The sequence below is a fragment of the Enoplosus armatus genome, chromosome 1 (genome assembly GCF_043641665.1).
Source record: "Enoplosus armatus isolate fEnoArm2 chromosome 1, fEnoArm2.hap1, whole genome shotgun sequence".
Classification (NCBI taxonomy): domain Eukaryota; kingdom Metazoa; phylum Chordata; class Actinopteri; order Centrarchiformes; family Enoplosidae; genus Enoplosus; species Enoplosus armatus.
This window is the reverse complement of record NC_092180.1, coordinates 9,127,988-9,146,843: the sequence shown is the minus strand read 5'-3', so window position 1 is coordinate 9,146,843 and position 18,856 is coordinate 9,127,988. Positions and strand designations below refer to the sequence as shown.

Genomic DNA, 18,856 nt, shown 5'->3' with positions numbered 1-18,856 from the left:
ATTTCCAACAATCCATCAAATAGTTGTTTAGATGTTTCAGTCTGGTCACAGTGGTGGACCAGCGATCGACACTGCGATCCCTCGAGTAAAAACAGACATAACACACACAAACTGTCTTTAACAGTTTATTTCACACTGAAACATGACTGACCTACAGTTACTGTATCTCTCTCTAATGTTAGGACCACAAGTGAGGAATGCAATTAATGTGTTACAGAACAGTGCATTTGTGACCTCTACACTTCAGCATGATGAGAATAGGAATGTTTTGAGTATCGGAAATGTTAGAAAAAGAGTTTGACTCTGTAATAATGCTGCGAGTTGGGTTTAAAGAACACCTGGAAAGTGCTGGAGGTGCTCAGTGGTGGAAGAGCCGCAGGTTGGTGTGCACCAGAGTGATGCTCTGCTCATTACAGGCATTAATGACAACCTCGTCAGCAGCAGAGCCTGCTGGAGCTGCAATGTACTCCACACCACTCTACAGACGGACACACAGAGGGAAGGAGCGTTAGTAAAGATGGTTGGAAAGCTCGTCAGTGCTCTACTGTTTTCAGAGTCAATAGAGTTTCCAAACTAGTAGTGATATTTCTGTATGCAAAAAGATTTCACCAGGTGCCTGCAGACCATTCCCATGCAATTTCTCAACAAAGTGCATACAGTATCAAGTCATGCTTTTGTGAAAGGTTATATTTACCCGTTTGGCACGATCTATGTTATCTCTGAAGGGGAAGAAGGCGTCAGAGCTGACAGCCACAGCCTGCAGGGAGCTGATCCAGTTCTTCTTTTCAGTCTCTGACAGAAGCTCAGGCACCTCTTCATACATTGACTTCCAAACTGCCAAGTCTGGTCCCTGTCGACACAAAGGACACACAATACAGGACTTTTTTTTCTTTCTTTCTTCAATGCCTTCAACTTGGCATATTTTGTGAGAGACATGACATTGAACATCACGGAGCAGACAGGTGGGCTGTGTGTCCTTGAAGGCCACAATTTTAACTGATCTATCCAAGTGAAGAGATAAAAAAGGGAAATCTAATGTAGCCATAGCCAACTTACCGTAGCTCTGTTTGGAGCGGAATGACCAGCCACTAACATGAGCAACATTACACTACTTGACTATCCACTTAATAAAATAAACTGATAAAATGTATGTGCTTGCTAAAAAAATATATATATCTTTTTCCATGCTCCGAGTTCTCAATTGTATCTGCAGACGTATAATTGCAGGTATTATTAAAATAATAATCTACAACTATAACTTATCCACTGCTTTACCTTAAAAGTGCCTGTGGTCACCACCTTACCTCTCCAATGGTGTTGCTGACATACTGGTCGATGGCGTTGGCCATCTCCGCTCGCTTCACACCAGTGCGAAACTTCATGCTCAGGACACGAGGGTGGTGTCTCAGCCACCAGTTATCAGCTTTGTCGCCTGCCAGACGGGTGCAGTGAATACGAGACTGCTGACCCGCGCCGATACCAATGACCTGTAAAACACAGAAAACAGAAAACATCAGGAATCTGGATTAGCCATAAGTTCTTCTCTTTCTCCTCCTTTTACCTGCCTGCTCTTACCTGTCCATCTTTAGCATAGCAGACAGAGTTGGACTGAGTGTATTTGACGGCGATGGTGGCCACAGTGAGGTCACGCACCGCTTCCTCGGAGAGCTTGTGGACACAGAAACAATCAAAAAGGGTGAACATTTAGATATGATTGTGCCAATAACTAATGATTTAATATGACAAAGCAAGATGAGCCCAAAATACAATATGAAAGTAAATACAGAACAGTGACTCACCGAGCCCTTGGAAACAACGTTCCTGAAGAATTCCTTATCGATGAGCCCGCCGTTCCTCTTTTGTTTGAGATAGAGACCAAACAACACTCTCACCTCAGCCTCATCAGGCTCATAGTCTGGATCCATCTGGAACAAACACACACATTGTGAATCCAACAGAATGTAACTAGACTCTGATTTATTATTCAAATAAAAAAATTAAGATAAATAAAACATCTCTCACCTGAAGCACACAGTAGTTGCCATTCTTCTTTTTGGAGAGGATCTTGAGCGCCTCCTCATCGTAACCAGGAGCGATGATACCATCTGACACCTGAGAACGATCGAATTGAATCATGGTTAAGCAAAACAATGTTGCATACATTTTTTTTAAAGAATTATTTTTCTTCTGTATTTGTTCTTTAACACACGGTTTTACCTCTCTTGATATAATCTTGGCTGTGGGAACGTCACACACATCTGACACGGCAATGAAGTCTCCAAAAGACGACATCCTGTCTGAACCTGAGGACGCAGAAGGAGTCAATACAATTCCATGTAAAAAGATACAGATATAAAATACTCCGGGTAATCTGCTATATGAATTCATTGTTTTTGACCTCTTGCTCTGGCGTAGGCCGTGGCCAGCGGGGTGAGATCCTTCAGCATGTCGTGCACCATGCACACTCTGGCTTCCTCCTCAGTTAGAGGAACTCCTACTGCAGCTCCTTCAGAAGAAAAGTCAAGAGTCATTTTTAACATCTAAGGCACTTAATTCCACGTCCACATTTATGCTTTTTAGAGTGTGTCTGCATGTCTCTTTTCATCTTACCAGCAGGGCTGACATGTTTGAAGGAGGTGGCAGCAGCCATGCCGAGGGCGCTCTTTAACTCTCTGACCAGCTGCCAGGCGTTCAGAGCGTCACACAGGTTGATAAAGCCGGGGGAACCGTTGACCACTGAGAGGGGGCAGTGAATAGAAGCAAAAATTAATGACTAATGTTGCCGTTTTACAGGTGGTAATGTGCTCGGATATTTCTTGTCTCGGAGTAGTTGCCAGGCAACCAGCTGAGATTACTGAGCCAGGCCAAAATAATTGTCCATCACGTAACCATCACGTAAAATGGTGAATGGTCGTTTTTACAATTTTTGTACAAATTAAACAAACTACACATAACATGTTAATTAGTGAGCTTTAGAAGTGCTGATAGGTGGATTTGGTTACCTTTACAGATCCAGGCTAGCTGTTTCCCCGTTTCCAGTCTTTGTGCAAAGCTAAGCTAACCAGCTGCCAGCTCTAGCCTCATATGTAACAGACAGATGTGAGATGTGGTATCAATCTTCTCACCTACCTCTCTGCCAGCAAGCGTATTTCCCAAAATGTTAAACTACTCCTTCAAAGCCAAATCACTAAACAACGCTAACGCTGACACTTTTAGGTCAGTTGAGACAGCTTTGATGTGATGTGGGTCTACCTTTGAGGGGGAGGACAGGGCGCAGGGTGTAGAGCTGGGCGGGTGCTTGGTGAGGGTTCATGCCGTAGCGCAGAGGCAGCTGGGAAACACCACGGCTGTACTGTCCACGAAAGTAGTCCGATATGGCCTCATCATACTGTGCCGTGTGTGTGAAGGCCTGGAGAGAACAGAGCATAAAATACACAAAATACAGAAATGCATCATCTTCTAATGTGTACCATAAACCTCAAAGCATTCATATCTAATCACTCGACAATTAAGAATTTAATACAAGGAGGTGACTATTTCATGACAACTATATCTGCATTACTTACGTAGGCATCATCACAAAGCAACACAACTCAAGACTACCAGGTGAAAGTTCAACACCTCTGTAACCTAAACACATATTTCAACACTGCTGAAAAGCCTCCACTGGACTTTGATTTGCACTGACCCTCACCTCTAATCAAATACAACAAAAACAGAACACAGCAGCAACATCTGCTTGGTGACAACTCTTTGTGCCTTTTTGAAAGATAGTTTGGCGACTACGAAGGAGAAATACCTGAACTGAGTGATATGATCAACATATTTTTCATATTGACTGACTTTTGCCTCAGAAACCTCCCAGCCTTTTCTTCCGTTTCCTGAGAATCTCACAGCATACGGTTACTTATTGTGCAACCGTCATTTTAAAACCTGATCATACCTTAAAGAAGCCAAAGGCGTGATTCACCCTCTTATTCCAAACTGTGAGTCTTTGCTCACAACTGAGGTTAGCCTGAAACAAGTCTGAACAGTGACAGATGTTAGAGGTACTTGTGATTAGAAGGAGGCAGATAATAACACACAATTGAAGTCCTTCCAAATTTAAAATGCCACTCAGCTCAGGATTTTGACAGAGAAAACCAGGAAACAATCGGTCTTCCAGATTGTAGTTTTAAATTGGGCTGCAACTAATGATAGTGTTTTTATTTTTTCAATTAATCAATTGGTTAATAAGACTCCAGAAAATGGTGTAAAACGCTGATCGTGATTTTGCAAGGCCAAAGTTGAATGTTTTGTCAGACTCCATTTACTACCACAGAAAATCACATATCTAAAAGTTATGTTGCATTGGGGAAGAGGACAATATGTCTTGTCTTGTATTTGAATGTGCTCCAGATAATGTGCAGCACTTTTAGCACTCAAATGTTTTTTGGCACGAATCAGAAAAGTCGCCCTAAAAACGCTCTCGTCTTGTACAAATTCAGTTCATATACTTGTAAGTTAAATTGGTGGGGAAAAGAAACAAAGTCCTGTTACTTTGAGGGCCAGAGTCCTGCGTGTCTCCAGAGTTGTGTCTTTGTCTCCTGAACTCTCCATCTCCTTGGCAACCAGTGAATAGTCAGCAGGATCACACACTATGGTGACCCGAGCATGATTCTTGGCCGCTGCTCTCAACAGGGTTACGCCACCTGGGAAGAAATAAAAAACACTTATTTTTTTTTTTTTAAACGGACATGCTAATAAACATAGCATTTTAAAAGTTTTCAATCCGATGTGGCACATTAATCTTTACGTTCCCTGCTAAGATCTATTTTACACCGTTATTAATCAAATTTAGCCAAATATTCTGAAACTACATGCTCACAATCTCATCTGCACGACTCACCGATATCTATCTGCTCCACCGCATCCTCCACGGTAACATCTGGGTTGGAGACAGTCTTCACAAATGGGTAGAGGTTGCACACCACCACTCTTAAAAAGAGCAAACACAGAATAAAAGTCTTCATCAAGATCATCATCATCACCATCTGATTGAGAAAACGAAACTTACATATATCATGGACAATATGGCTACCATTTAGGATGACCACGCAACGCCAGTGTGCAAAAAGTACCGGGAACTTTCAAGCCAAACATTCAAAAAGGTCCACATCTTGTGTCCAACAGTGCAGCTGTAGAAAATGACATGAGTAAGAATTGCGCTTCTCGTAATTCTACCTTTCACAGTGTGTTCATGCTCATGTCCTCTCAGAATGAACCAATTTAGAGACTTGTTTGTTTCACCTTAAAAATGAGGTAAAATTGTAAAAAGTCTGTTTGGTAATTACGACAACAATTGGGTCATTACAAATATTAGTATGTGAGGCACGTGCACAAGGATCCTCATGTGCTCAAATCTACTGTTCATTTCTGAAGGTTGAGTGCAAACACTCGCTCTATTATAGAGTTAGAGGAACTACTCTCCGTCTACTTCCCAAACTGAAGTCTCCTGACTGTCATTCTGCTACAATGACTTGAATGAAGTCAATGAATTTATCACAGTTTGCTTTCATCTATTTTGAGCCTTTTAGGTGGAATCTTGGTCCCAAAATTTTGCCGCGAGGGCAACAACGATTTTACAGAGAAAAGCAGCAAATTTCAGCATGGCATTTTTCTTCTTTTATATATTACTTAAAGTATTAATCGACTATCAGAACTGTTGATGAACTAATTGATTAATCAACTAATTTAAGCACTACTTATTGCCTGCTTTTTTGGCCTTAAACTAACATTGTTGTCTATGTCTCTTAAGGTATGTATTTTCTTAATTATTCTTATATATTACTGCTGTTTAAGTAACCTTATGAACTACTCGCTCTCGATTTCCTGTGCACAAAGAGAACAATGAAATTAAACAAATGAAAACACTCCCCTTTAACTTGGAGTCGAGCAAACACATAGAAATAGATATTTCTATCAAATGTGAACCAAGTTCTGTCCTCTGTCAGATTTCAATCAAGAGACAACACTGAAATGTCTAATCTAATCACATTCCTCTGGTCCTAAACAAATGAGAGTCACAAGACGAGCATATAGGAAGAGCAGCAGTTTTCCAATTAACCAGCTGCTAAATCAACTACACATGCTTCCCAATGGCTCAACACAAGCCTATACTGACAGCTACAGGTCACACGTGCTCTTCGATTCAACTGATCTTTGCAGTAAGTATTTATAATTCAACGTTTTCCCCCTCTATTGTAAATACATCTAAATATCCACCATGTTATTATAAAATATCAACGTCTGTGTGTTTAAATGTTTTGTCCAGTAATTTGCCAGTGTTTCTCTCACCTCACCAGGCTGTAGCCCAACTTCTCCATGTCTGCGGTGTCAGTGGGGGTTTTCCTGGCCAGGATGCCTCCATGGACAGCAGGATGGAGGGTCTTCACTCTGCCTCCCAGCATCTCCGGGTGTCCAGTCAGCTCAGACACATCCCTGCAGACACACAGCACAGAGGGTTACAGAAGGACACCTATGTGTAGCTATTAGATTCAGTGAATTTGGGGAAAACAAACACAGCTGCACTGGATTTAACTTTTAATTGTAAGGACCGCTTTAGCACCCACCTGACAGCCAGTCCAGCATCACGCAGGGCTTTGGCTGTGCCACCTGAGGCCACCAGAGACAGCCCCACATCCACCAGCCTTTTGGCAAAGTCCAGCAGTCCACTTTTGTCTGACACACTCAAAAGTGCTGCGAAGGCAGATGAAGAGGAGACTTAACAGGCATTTTCACTGACTTTTACAGACACAAAGCAGAAGTAAAGGCGTGTTTTAGCGTGGAGAAGCCGACCACGTTGGCTAATGTTAGCCAGAGCTAGCATCCTGCATGTCGCAGAACAAAACTTTATAATGACGACAGTGAATTAATTAAATGTGAAGGAAAAACTCTCACCGAGCTGTGAGGAGGCCATGTTCACGGTCACAGTGTGAGTCTGCAGTCTGCGAGGACGTCCGGCGGGTTTCTGCTCAGTTTAACTGAGTTGAACTAACAAACACTGCAGAGGGAAGATTGCGGAGGCTGAGACAGATCTGCAAGCTTTTCGTTGCTTGAAATCATGTGCTTCAAAACTAGAAAGATCCGCCCTGCTGAGGTCGGCCCGCCCCCGACACACAAGCTCACCCCAAAGAGCCACACGGCGCAGAAAATGCGCATTTTTATCCGCAAACAGGAGCAGAAATAAACAGAGTAAGTTGTCTTTTAAGGTCGTACAACAACAACAACAACAACAACAACGACAACATAATATTTAGATATCTGCAATTCATTTATGGCTACTCAAAACTTTACGATATCTCCAATTAGGTGATAATCGTTGTTGGTCTAACTCTATAATTTAATATCTTTAGTTGAACATTATCAAATGTCAAGTTATCTTTTGATAGAATTAAAATATTACTTGTATAAGAATATATAGCCTACTTACATCTATCTATCTATCTATCTATGCGACACACACACACACACACACACACACACACACAAAACAAATCCCAAAACCTACAACTCAGCCCACTTATCTTATTTTTGTCCTTCAACAAACAAATTATGTTTTTGGTCATTTATAACTTCATAAAAACTCAGAAGCAACTAAAAGCTGCAGAAACAGCCTGTGACGAGGAAACATGTTGACAGCTTGTTACCCTTACTGCAATATTACTTACGCGAGCATCCACTATGTCCGTCTTTTTGTTTATATATCCAATTTCTTTTTTTTTCTTTTTTTTAAATGAGTCAGGTCAAGTGTCTTCTTTCATTTTGCCACAAGAGGGCAGACATGGACCTTATCCGTGCACATGTCTGCTTAGTAAATGTCTGAACGTTTGTTTCAGGTGACATTTGTGCAAATTAACAGTTTTATATTTTAGATCCATATTTTTTCTTGACATATAATCCGCAGTTTAACACGGTTAACCTCAGTGACAACATAGGCTGACTGAAATGTATGCGCAGATGTGTCAGCGTCTCCTGCTGATACTGAGACAAGTAATGAGGAGTAAAACATTGCTGCGAAGAGACATTTTGTGCATATACCTTTTTAAATGATTATCTGAAAGTCTGCCGCTCCTTTGTGCTCTTATTTATCACTCTGAAAAATGACAAACAAAGCCTTTAAAGACTTTTAATATTAATTAAACCGAAACAGACCCAGACAGTGTTGGTGTTTTCTTTTGCTGGTTTGTTAAATCTTCTTGTCGATCAGCAGAATTGAAGGTTACATTGACTCCAAGCATCACTATATGTCCACTATTAATTGTTGAAACACCTGTAACTTCCTGCAACAATAAATGACGCTCATGAATACACCCCCGTCCACGCCTTTTCAATAAACTTTATTGGCAAAAACGGTGGCTTTCTTTCCTGCTTTAGAACAGCGTTTTAAGTCGGACAGATGTGAATTTACTGGGCCCCGTCACTCACTCCCGTACTCGCCCATTAGTTAAGTGACAGGACAGGGCCCCGGGAAACCTGCACCAATACGTGTGATTACGTTAAAAGATCGCACAATCTGTTCATATTTACGTAATGAGCCCGACATTTTGCTGATTGATTAAACCTACAGGGTGTAAATATTTTAAGGGCTCCATGATTTATAATCCAACAAAGCAAAAAGAGGCCGATTTATTTGTCTAACTATGAAAATGGGAGTTTCTGGTAACCGCTCTGTGTTTGAGGGCCGAGCTGACATCTCAGGGGTGACTTGAGTGATTCAATAGACAGTGAAACATTTTTTATAGAAACACACAGGCTTCACTATGCATTATTGGTTTAAAAAGAAAAAAAGAAAAAAAAAGACAGAGGTAGGAAGGCCGTCAGCACTTTAGTTGACGCTGGCTGTTGAGAAAACTGACAGCATTATCAGCAGTAATTTACACAGGGATTTTTTAATCAACATGACGGGTGTATTCAGATTAAATTAGAGGAGAAACGGAATCAATGACCTCCATATATTGCTCCACTGCCTTATCAATTAGCTGTGATTTTGTACTGTGTCAGAGGGGCCTGTGTCATAAAACAGGCCAAATGGCATCCTTCATACAGCTGACAAGTCACACAACTAAATGAGCTCCTATTGATTCGCACGATTTTTCATCAGCCAAATTAAAAGCTGCAGTTTGATAGAGGTTCAGTCTGCAGGCTTGTTGTGTATTCGGTCCTCCCCTATTGAATCAAGGCTAAAAAAGTTGACTCCTTTGAGGTCCTTTAAGTTAAACCTGCGAATTGAGCAGGTTATTTGGTGCTTGCAGCTTCAGATTAATCATTAATTAGTGATAGACCTTAACCAGATTGGTTAAAGATGTGCTGTCACATAAACGGCTGCATGTTTAGCATTTCTAATTGTGTGGATCTTCATTTTCCCATTCCTCTTTTGCTCTACTTGAGGTTTCTTCCTGTTTTTTTAACCCATGTTAGCACAGACTGTTAAGCCCTTTAAGGTGCTACATAATGTTCTGTAACCTGAATAGGAATTTCAGCTGTATTGCCACTGAAAATGTTTTCATCATAGTTTATTTTTGATATCTGTTACCAAACATGGTCCCCCCATTGCATTTAAACAAGGTCACACATTTTGACAGTTATGACCGTATATATTCAGATAACAGATACAAAAATAAAATTGTATGGTTGCACAAACTGTAGTGTAGTTGTGTGTGTGTGTGTGTGTGTGTGTGTAGCACTAACACCTCATCTGACAATATTTGATTGACACTTTGGTCTTTAACTCCACCGAAATCATATAGCTATCAAAATGTGTGGCCTTACATTTTGGTGGCACCATGTTTGGTAACAGCTATCAAAATAAGGCATGTAAAGTATGATAAAAACATTTGTAGTGGCAGTATAGCTGGAATTCCCTATTCAGGTCACAGACTACAAGTCCTCCAAATTAAATGACAAAATATGTTAAAATCAAAAAATACATTTTGTGATTTTGTGGTATGCAAATAAAACTGACTCGACTTAAAGAAGTTTGTATCTTCTTTGCATTAAACTGCTCATGAACAGTGTAATATTGAGTTCATGGGAAAAAACGAGAAAAGAGAAATATATATAAAAAACAAATGTTAGTGATTCACATATAGTCATGAATGTAAGTGAATGATTTTGCATATAAACTTGATTGCATATTCAATTCTAATTACAGCACTGTATTATTTTATTTGCCCAAACCTTCAGATAACCAGATCCATCAAACTACCAAACCTCTCAAAGGTCTCTTATAGCTCCTTTCATACCAATACAGTGTTTGCAGTTTGCAGCCATTCAGCTGTATTTAATGCGGGACAATCAGGACCATACATGACCCAATAAAGAAACCTAAATCACAATAAGCTTGTGAAATGTCATACTGTTAATCTGCCATATATCCTGAATAATATTTGGATATTAGGTCTGTTGTAGAGAGGGACTTATTCCTTATATATTTGATGACATAATGAATAATTGCATTATTTTGTTGACAAAATATTTCTGAAAAAGACCACCCCTCTTTGCTATACATGATTACCTTGAGACTCTCATCAATTTCTTGTTTCTTATTGTTTTTGAGCAGAATTCATGATTCGTCTTCTGCCTGTAAATACGACAAAGTCTCCACTAAAAGTCCCATCGGTGTTTAAAGGCACTTCCAATCATTGTTGTTGTTTTTTTTTTTCACTAGAGGGGCCAGTGTCTGTCCAGCCAGTTAAGAAAGCATTTAATCACTATATAAACATGTGGCTGTGGTCTGAGAGGGGGCTAAATGACAGCGTACTGCATGTCCTCCCGTCTGCTCTTTAATCACAACCCTTACATGGCCGCCCAATAAAACGCCCTGCCGCAGTTACACACACTCATCATGCTGTTGCTCTTGGAAATTAAAGTGGGCCTGTGTGACATCACCATCAGGCTTTTGATTGCTTTACTTCCCCTTCATTAACTTAATTATTTGGCTATCAGTAAACCCCACCGAGTAATTAATATCTGAGAGCCTTTGTAGTAAATTAAAACTGTGAACTGAGAATGACTTTTGCTTTGCTAGCAGATGCAGAGCGGCGGCTGGGGAGGAGCAGCAAGGAGTTGAAGGAGATGTGAACACAGAAAAACTTTTTTTTCCCTCCATTATGCCGGATTGTTAATGAAAACATGAACCATTTTCTTGTGAGGGAGGTTAACATGGACCTATTTTTTGGTCATGATCACAAGGTTGTTTTAGCGCGATCTTTGATACCGACGCCAGTCTGTCGAACGGCCGGCCCACTTTGGTCCAGACTGGAATATCTCAATAACTATTGGATGGATTGCCATACAATTTAGTTCAGACGTTCATGATCCCCAGAGGATGAAGCCTACTGAGTTTGGTAATTCCTGACTTTTCCTCCAGCAGCTTGACATTTGAGGTTTCTGACTCAAATTTCTCTACAACTATTGGATGAATTTCCATAATATTAAGTACAAACTTCGTCTTTTTCTTCCCTGCAATACAAATGACATTCCCATCAGCCTCAGCTGTATTATGAATTTAGTGCTAATTAGCAAATGTTAGCATGCTAACTCACTTAATGAAGATGGTGAACATGGTAAACATTACACTTGCTAGACATCAGCCTGTTTGCATGCTGACGTTAGCATTTAGCTCAAGGATCGCTGTGTGTAGACTCTTAGTCTTACATTACAGAAGCATTTCAAGAAGAGCGTGACAACCTCATTAAACTTTTTAAAAAAAAGGTCAGGTTGACCTTGGGGACATTGATCTAATGTCTCATTACTGGCTGTTCCCATAATACCGTTTTTGTTATCACAATATTTTAAATTTATTTATTAACATTTGATGGGACAAACAATCAGAATCAAAACTTCATTCTTTTTTCGGTTCTTCTTTTTTTTTTCTTCCTTTCATTTCTTTATTTCACAGTTACACCACAAACAAGTTTCAGATAAATACATGTATGATTCATCTTTGCAATCGTTCAAATAAATTAAGTTCATTTACATGTAAGTGACAAAGAACAAATTCATAAACATCACCAAGAACAAAAAAATAACATCAATATTCACATAAAATGCTCAAAAGTAAATGGAATACATGGGATGTTTTGCAAAGTAGTTACCCCAAACATCCAGAGCAGCAGATGTTTCCGAGCTTGTATTACACCACACAGCTTGTTAAATTTAAACGTTTTTTTTGTCTTCATGATGCAGAGGAGGCTGCACCGACTGTACATTCTCACTCTGTCTGAACGCGCGACAGTTCACTTGTCTTCCTTCACATCCTTCATTCATGTAGTCAAGCGTGTTCACTGGGTGGAGCTCTAGCTGTCAGTTGATGGAGCAAAGACAAGGTGACCAGAAGGTGATTGGCAGATCAGTCATGAAAACAGCTAAATTTAGGGAGGAGATGAGCACCTTTTTCTTCGGCATGCTACGAAATGTACAGCACATTTTATTCACAGATAGTTTATACAGTATATTTGTGTCAAAGTCCTGTGTGTGTTCGGTAGCTGCGTGAATAATTAGTGATTCCAACAAATGTCCTGATTGGGACACATAAACATTCACAGAGCAGACCAGACAAAGATCTTAAGGGTTAGATATCGTCTTCTGTAGTGACCACAAACACAGACACGTCCCAGTGTAATGTCTCTGTTACACTCCTGGGGGTCTTTTCACAGTCCCGCTCCGATCTTCCTGTCGCCTCCTCCTACTTGCACCCCCTCCAGCTCCTCATCAGAGAAAGGGCTGTGGGGATTGTAGCCAACGTCGGTGCTGCGCTGCAAGAAGTCCGTGGGTCGTGGCATCCCTACGCCGTTACCCATAGCGACAGGAAAACCATGCTGGGCTTCCTCCTCTTCTTCTTCCTCTTCCTCGTCCTCCTCCTCTTCCTCCTCGTCTCCATCCTCCATATCCAGATCTATCCCTCCGTTGTCTGGATTCACAGCTCGTCTGCTCTCATTGGATTTGTCGGTGGCTGTTTTTCCTCCGCTGCGTAGTCGCTGCGTGTCAGACTGGCCTGAGGCGGTGGCCTGCTCCTTCGCCTTCCGGCTGCGTTTCCACTTCATCCTCCGATTCTGGAACCAGATCTTGACCTGCCGAGAGATGACAGAGCAAAGAAAATGTGTTCAAGAGAGGGTCAAGTTTAGAGTTTGTCTAAACAGATTTAAATACATATTTTTGTTATTAAATCTATCATTTGCAGCTTTAGAACATAAGTCATTCTAAACACTGCCCAGTGCACATTTTTCAACATATTTCTCTCTATGCATTGCCAGTTTTGCCAACGCTGTTCTGATTGTATAACCCTCTGAGATGAATTAGTGATTCTGGGCATTATAAATAAACTTCACTCACCTTTAATAATGCTGAATAAAAAAATATGTAGACCTTAATATTCACTTTTCTGTTATCATTTACACTAAAGAACAAATAACATGTTTTTCTTGAGTCAAATCAGATTAAAGAAAAAAATGCAGAACCTACCTTTAAACAATGCACAAATTAAATAGTCTGGTTTGTGGTGTGAACTTTAAAGAACTTGAAATATATCACTATTTATGATACAAATATACTATACTATATTATTTGTGAAGGAATATACAATAAATATAGATACATAAAACATAATTTAAATCTTACACATAAAACACAGAAAAAGCGAAATGGACTAAAGTCTTTGTTCAGTTCTTTGGTAAATAAACTCCCCACTTCAGACTCTTGAAACAGTCTGTATATATATATATATATATATATATATATATATATATATATGTATATATATACAGTAATGTGTCTGTTGTCCAGCGTGCACATCTACATGACTTGTTTTCTCTTTATTTTAAATGATACATTGACTCCTCTTTGTTTAATCCGTAAATAAGGTGATGTTTTAGCACGTCAGTCACAGACAAAATGCAGTTTTTCACAGAATTAAGGTATATTTGAATTTAACATTTCATGCAATGACTACTACACAACTAAGGGATTGATTTACTTATTTTTATGGTTTTAGGCAGCTCGTGGGTTGTTTCAAGGTGCATTTTATATTGTGTGTTAGATGACCATGATTTTATAAATAACATTTCTGTTTAACTTTTTTTTGCATATTTGTGGCACATTTTGTTTATTGCTGTACATCTCGGCCAGGACACTGCCGAAAGAGAGATTTTTGATTTCAGTTTCAATAAATGTGCCTCCTCTGAAGTCTATTAAAATCCAGTTATCCTGTTGGGTGGTCTGCAGCTACAGTTTGAGACTGGATGAAAGCTGAAGAATATTATGTCTCATATTCAGTAAACTTTGTGTTGGACTTTTCATTGTGATGAGTTCTTTTTTTTTTTTTTTTTACCTTGAAATGAACCTGTCAGCTCATGAAGTGCAGGACTGGTGTCTCTTACCTGTGTTTCAGTCAGCATGAGTGAGGTGGCCACTTCAAAGCGTTTGGGTCTGGACAGGTACTTGTTGAGTTTAAACTGGTTCTCCAGCTCCAGCAACTGCTGACTGGTGAAGGCGGTGCGGGGCCTTCGGCACTTCCCCAACAGACCAGACTGAGGGGCTGGAGGAGGAAGAGCAAAGTCATCGGTCTAAGGCTTCATGTACAGTTTCTTGTTTGATATCAGCCAAAAGAGCCTCATGTGTTCACTTTGTAGTGGAGTTTTTAAGTTTAACACACAATGTCTGAATATCTTTTTGATAATTCAACTTATTTTAAGATATCTGGCCTTTAGAGAAGATTCAAATATTCATTGTATCTGAAACATTTGGCCAGTAACTGCTACTAGTCTTATTGATATAAAATCAAGGACATAGGAAGTTCAATGTAATTTTGTGGGTGGGAACAGGCACACATATGCCCGGACTCTCTGGCCATCATTAACTATAATAGCTTTACTCCAGTTTATTGTTGACGGGGGACACGGCAGGAGCGGGCGCAGAGGCCATAAAAACACAGGCATGCCATTAACTTAATGAAAATTCAATGAAGGCTTTTGGGATTTTATTGATGAACTACAGAACGTTTTAGGTGTTTGTTTATAGTTCCTTCATCACACAAAGACAATTTCCATCGGGCTGGCGTTTATAGAGGAATAAATGGGCCAAAATTAAAATATGACACACAGATGAGCAGTAAACCGAGGCCAGAGTACTGTACGGGACACAAAATATATGAGGATCTCTGGCATTACTTTGAATAAAATACTATACAAAGCTTGGAAAGCTTGCTTTCAAAAATAGGTTGTAAATTATAACTATACTTGAAATTAAAATGTATTTCAATTTGAATAATGAAATCCAAACGCCTAAACAGATTGTCTGATCTTAGACAGCATCATCGAAATGATATTACTTTTTTATTTTAAAACTCTGAAGCAGAGAAGGAAAACTCATCTGTAGCAGACCTGCTGATCACTGAACTTTAATTATTCTGAAAATGAATGAACAAGAAACCAAACAATCAATGAGCAAAAACAAAGAACGAACTGAGATATAATGATTAATTAGGCGTATTATGTTAATCTTAATAATTACATTATTAATAATAATAATAATAATAATAATAATAATTAAAAAAAAACAGAACATAAGTTGAGTTTAGTCATTTATTAACTCATTTGTCAGTGTTCGTGGTCAATGATTTTATGACCTCAGCAGTTCAGTTCCTCAGAAGTCAGACCACCTGATTAAATGCTCTCTCTAACTGTAAAACTGATAACGGAAAACGGTTCATAAGCACCAGACTTGGGTCTGTATTTGAAGAATATGAAAACAATAAGTTTGCACTTATCAATTCTCTCGGTTTATTTGGCCTTTGAGTTTTAAAGTTAGGATATTCTGAACCTATAAAATAATCTTATCAGATCATACTTACAGGTGTAATCTGGCAGTCGTGGCATCATGATCCCTGCGCGGATCCAGTGCTCCAGGGGCAGAGATCCCGTCATGGCAGCCACCTTCAGGTGCTCTGGGTAGGTCTGCGTTAGTTGTGTGAAACCCGTGTATGCGAACGCGGGGTGCTGGCCACCCAACGCCGATAATGGGTACATGGGTGCAGGATACATGCCGGGAATTGAAGCGAGTCCTGGATGCGGGAGATTTAGGATGCCCGGTTTGGGGATTATTCCGGTCTGAAGATGTGCGGCCCGCGGAGATGGAGTGTCCGCGCGGCGGCAGGAGACCGGGCTGCCTGCGGGGCTGTCGCTGCTCAGGCCGGGGGAGAGGTCACGGCTCCCTCGGTTGGTCTCATCGGCGAGCAGGGCGTCAATTCTGAAGTTTTTCGATTTCTCCATGACGGCTTCACTCAAGAGGACTGCAGAGTCTTAAAAAAACAAACGCGTGAAGCTTGGCGGGTGCGCACCTGAGCCGTGCGTCAGCGCGCAGACAGCGGAGCGTCTTCCAGTCAGCACAAACTCATATGTTCTCCTATCTCAGCACAAGTTATATGCTATTCACAAATGAGCATCAATATATCATCAACTTGTATCTTAATCCTTAAAACAAACAACAGAATCTAAATGACTGACGTTTATGCGCATCCCTCCATCTGTTTCCTTCATTTGTTCCTTTACATCACACACTCAGTCCTGGCGTTCGACACTAACTTCACAAACTACAGAGGTATGTGTCTCACTCCATCAGCCGTCCTTCTCCACCCCTGCAGGCCGGTGTGAGCTGGGATTGGCTGGAGACTGAGCTGCTCTGACGGGCCTCTAATCAGCTAATTACTCGCTCGTTTCTCCCCCCAGAAAGCATTCAGAGTGAGGTAATGTCCAACCCCTGTCCCGCCTGCAAACACCTTCAACTGCATCAAGGCGCGGAGGTACATTAGAAGATTAGCCAATTGTATTTTCAGTATCTATCTTACTGCCAGCTCCTCATACTCACCACAGATTGCAGCCACCTTGCCATAAACAAAGAATTATATACACTTTGATTGTCCAAACTAATTATTAGTGCTGCAAACATCCTCCGCACCTTAGCACCAAACATTGGCTGTTTTTCAGCAGTCTTAAGGTTATTGGCTACCTCTGATTGTGTGACGTTAAAAAAACAGCATTGTGTCCACTCCAGTATTTAAATCATTAATATTAATGGCTTGCTTCATTCTCATACTAAGGCCATACCAATGCCATTAAAGTTTACGACCAAGAACTGCACACAAACCGTATAAAAGTGTAATGACTTGGCAGAAGAGGCTATAAGTTAATTGGCCTTCTGCTTAAGGTGAACTGGTGCCATTTTAAGACCTGAAAAAGCGGAAGTGCATCAGAGACTGACTTGGTTGCTTGTCTTATAATAATAAGCTACTGTATAATAAAGTCTAAAAACCTCGTCTAATTGTGCTGCAGACACAAACAGTTTGTTAAAATGTGAATTAAGACAATGCTTCTTATCTGAGACTTTTAATCGAACCATTTCATTATGAGAATCTGCATGTTGCAGCAATCTGATGCTCAACATTTATTAAACTTTATGTAAAAGAAGATAGTGAACTTTTTGGAAACGCAGCATTTCGGTCATAAATCTCTGGACGTTGTTTATAAGGTTTGGTTAGCTTATATTTTCTATAATTTTCATTTCCCACCACAAATCCTGTTTCAGAGACTTATCCTTCTAATTCTGTTAGGGAAATGCTGAATATTTTATTTATTCATTATTTACTTATTTGTTGGCCTAAAAGTAATCAAATACATTTAAATAGAGGACATGACCTCAGTGTCCTCAGTCCCTGCACGTGCGGGACATCTAATTTGTGCATGTCCTCGTTCTCCTATACCTGTCTACCACGTGTGCATTAGACAATAGAGCTGAAACAATTGACTGATTAGCTGATCGACAAAAAATGAATGGACAACAATTTTGATAACAGGTTCATCGTTTGGGTTTTTTTCTAACGCGAAAATGCCACAAATGCTGGTTCCAGCTCCTCAAATGTGAATATTTTCTGTTTGTTTTTGTTGGTCTTCTATGATAGTAAACGGAATATGTTTTGGACTGTTACAATGAGCATTTTCACCAAACGATTAATCGAGAAAATAATCAAATTAATTGATGATGAAAATAATCGTTTGTTGCAGCCCTATGAGACAATATTCACTATGATAAATGGAGCTGGTGTTCAAAGAATTTCACCCGTATTTAAGTGGCTTCATCGGTTCTTCATCGCTTCATGAGCAGCCAAACACCTTCAATAACAGAGCAGATGTCTTTGTTTTGGATGTCACAGTGTTGCGGTCTAATCCAAACTGCAGCTTCAGCCTCCTCCCAAAAAGCTTTAAATCGTGTCTATCTCAGGAAATTGACATCCATTCTGCAGATATATAACAGAATCTTTTCAAGACCCCCACTCATGATATGTAATTGGCTGGCACGGTTGTGCGCGCGCGTGTGGTTGACCTCCAGAAAATTGGAGCGGTCTTGCGGGTCCGCCCACCTCTCTCTCTCGCTCTCTCGCTCTTTCACCAGTGTGGCTCTATGTCTCTCACCCTCAGCTCTCTATCAGGCAGATTACCGGCTGTCTCCGGCGCTGATAAAGAGGTAATTTGCTCCAGGGAAATCAGCGCTGCTTTCTGCCTGTTTCTCTCGACCTCTCCCCTCTGCAAAGCCCCGTTTCCTTGCTTTTATGATTTGAAAGTAATTTAAATAGCCCGGCCACGGGTAAATCCGTCACCCGGGCCTGTTGACAGAGGCGCACAAATTAAATTGAAACGGTGCCTGAAACTGCGCTCGTGCTCCCAGTGTCAGCCGCCTCCCTCCCGCAGCGCTGCGCGCGCTCCTTGAAGAGATCACATGATTCTGTACGCGTGCATATAAGCAACGATGTTAGTCCAATATTAGT

The 18,856-nt window shown here is 40.4% G+C and overlaps 2 protein-coding genes across 3 annotated transcripts; both read right to left on the bottom strand.

Annotated features, from left to right (window-relative positions):
* Window positions 1–112: 112 nt before the first annotated feature.
* atic (5-aminoimidazole-4-carboxamide ribonucleotide formyltransferase/IMP cyclohydrolase) lies at window positions 113–7,076 on the bottom strand. The gene is made up of 15 exons (XM_070904702.1): window positions 6,940–7,076; window positions 6,612–6,738; window positions 6,337–6,480; window positions 4,889–4,977; window positions 4,540–4,691; window positions 3,253–3,409; window positions 2,611–2,736; window positions 2,399–2,506; window positions 2,218–2,303; window positions 2,023–2,112; window positions 1,800–1,925; window positions 1,576–1,668; window positions 1,305–1,487; window positions 695–850; window positions 113–478 (listed from the first exon to the last, which is right to left on the bottom strand). The coding sequence occupies exons 1-15, from the start codon at window positions 6,956–6,958 to the stop codon at window positions 359–361; spliced, it is 1,776 nt and encodes a 591-aa protein (XP_070760803.1). The 5' UTR covers window positions 6,959–7,076; the 3' UTR covers window positions 113–358.
* Window positions 7,077–12,692: 5,616 nt separating this feature from the next.
* On the bottom strand, window positions 12,693–16,307 carry mnx2b (motor neuron and pancreas homeobox 2b). 2 transcript variants are annotated; one of them, XM_070909801.1, is made up of 4 exons: window positions 15,890–16,307; window positions 15,420–15,422; window positions 14,418–14,575; window positions 12,693–13,112 (listed from the first exon to the last, which is right to left on the bottom strand). In XM_070909801.1, exons 1-4 carry the CDS (start codon window positions 16,305–16,307, stop codon window positions 12,693–12,695), a joined length of 999 nt encoding a protein of 332 aa, XP_070765902.1. The 2 variants fall into 2 exon arrangements, with proteins under 2 accessions (XP_070765902.1, XP_070765895.1); XM_070909794.1 differs by lacking the exon at window positions 15,420–15,422 and having other exon boundaries at window positions 14,418–14,578; window positions 15,866–16,307.
* Between the last annotated feature and the right edge of the window lie 2,549 nt (window positions 16,308–18,856).

Bases quoted from the DNA above. Each gene is read 5' to 3' on its own strand.
- mnx2b (XM_070909794.1), bottom strand. From the start codon at position 16,307: ATGGAGAAATCGAAAAACTTCAGAATTGACGCCCTGCTCGCCGATGAG. The intron at 14,579-15,865 runs TTTATAGGTTCA...CTCTTCCTCCTC, and splicing joins GTATGATCTGATAAGATTAT to CAGCCCCTCAGTCTGGTCTG. The intron at 13,113-14,417 runs GTAAGAGACACC...ATCTCTCGGCAG, and splicing joins TCATGCTGACTGAAACACAG to GTCAAGATCTGGTTCCAGAA.
- atic (XM_070904702.1), bottom strand. The intron at 2,304-2,398 runs GTCAAAAACAAT...CTGCGTCCTCAG, and splicing joins GGCCTACGCCAGAGCAAGAG to GTTCAGACAGGATGTCGTCT. The intron at 1,926-2,022 runs GTGAGAGATGTT...TGTTTGTTCCAG, and splicing joins GCAACTACTGTGTGCTTCAG to ATGGATCCAGACTATGAGCC.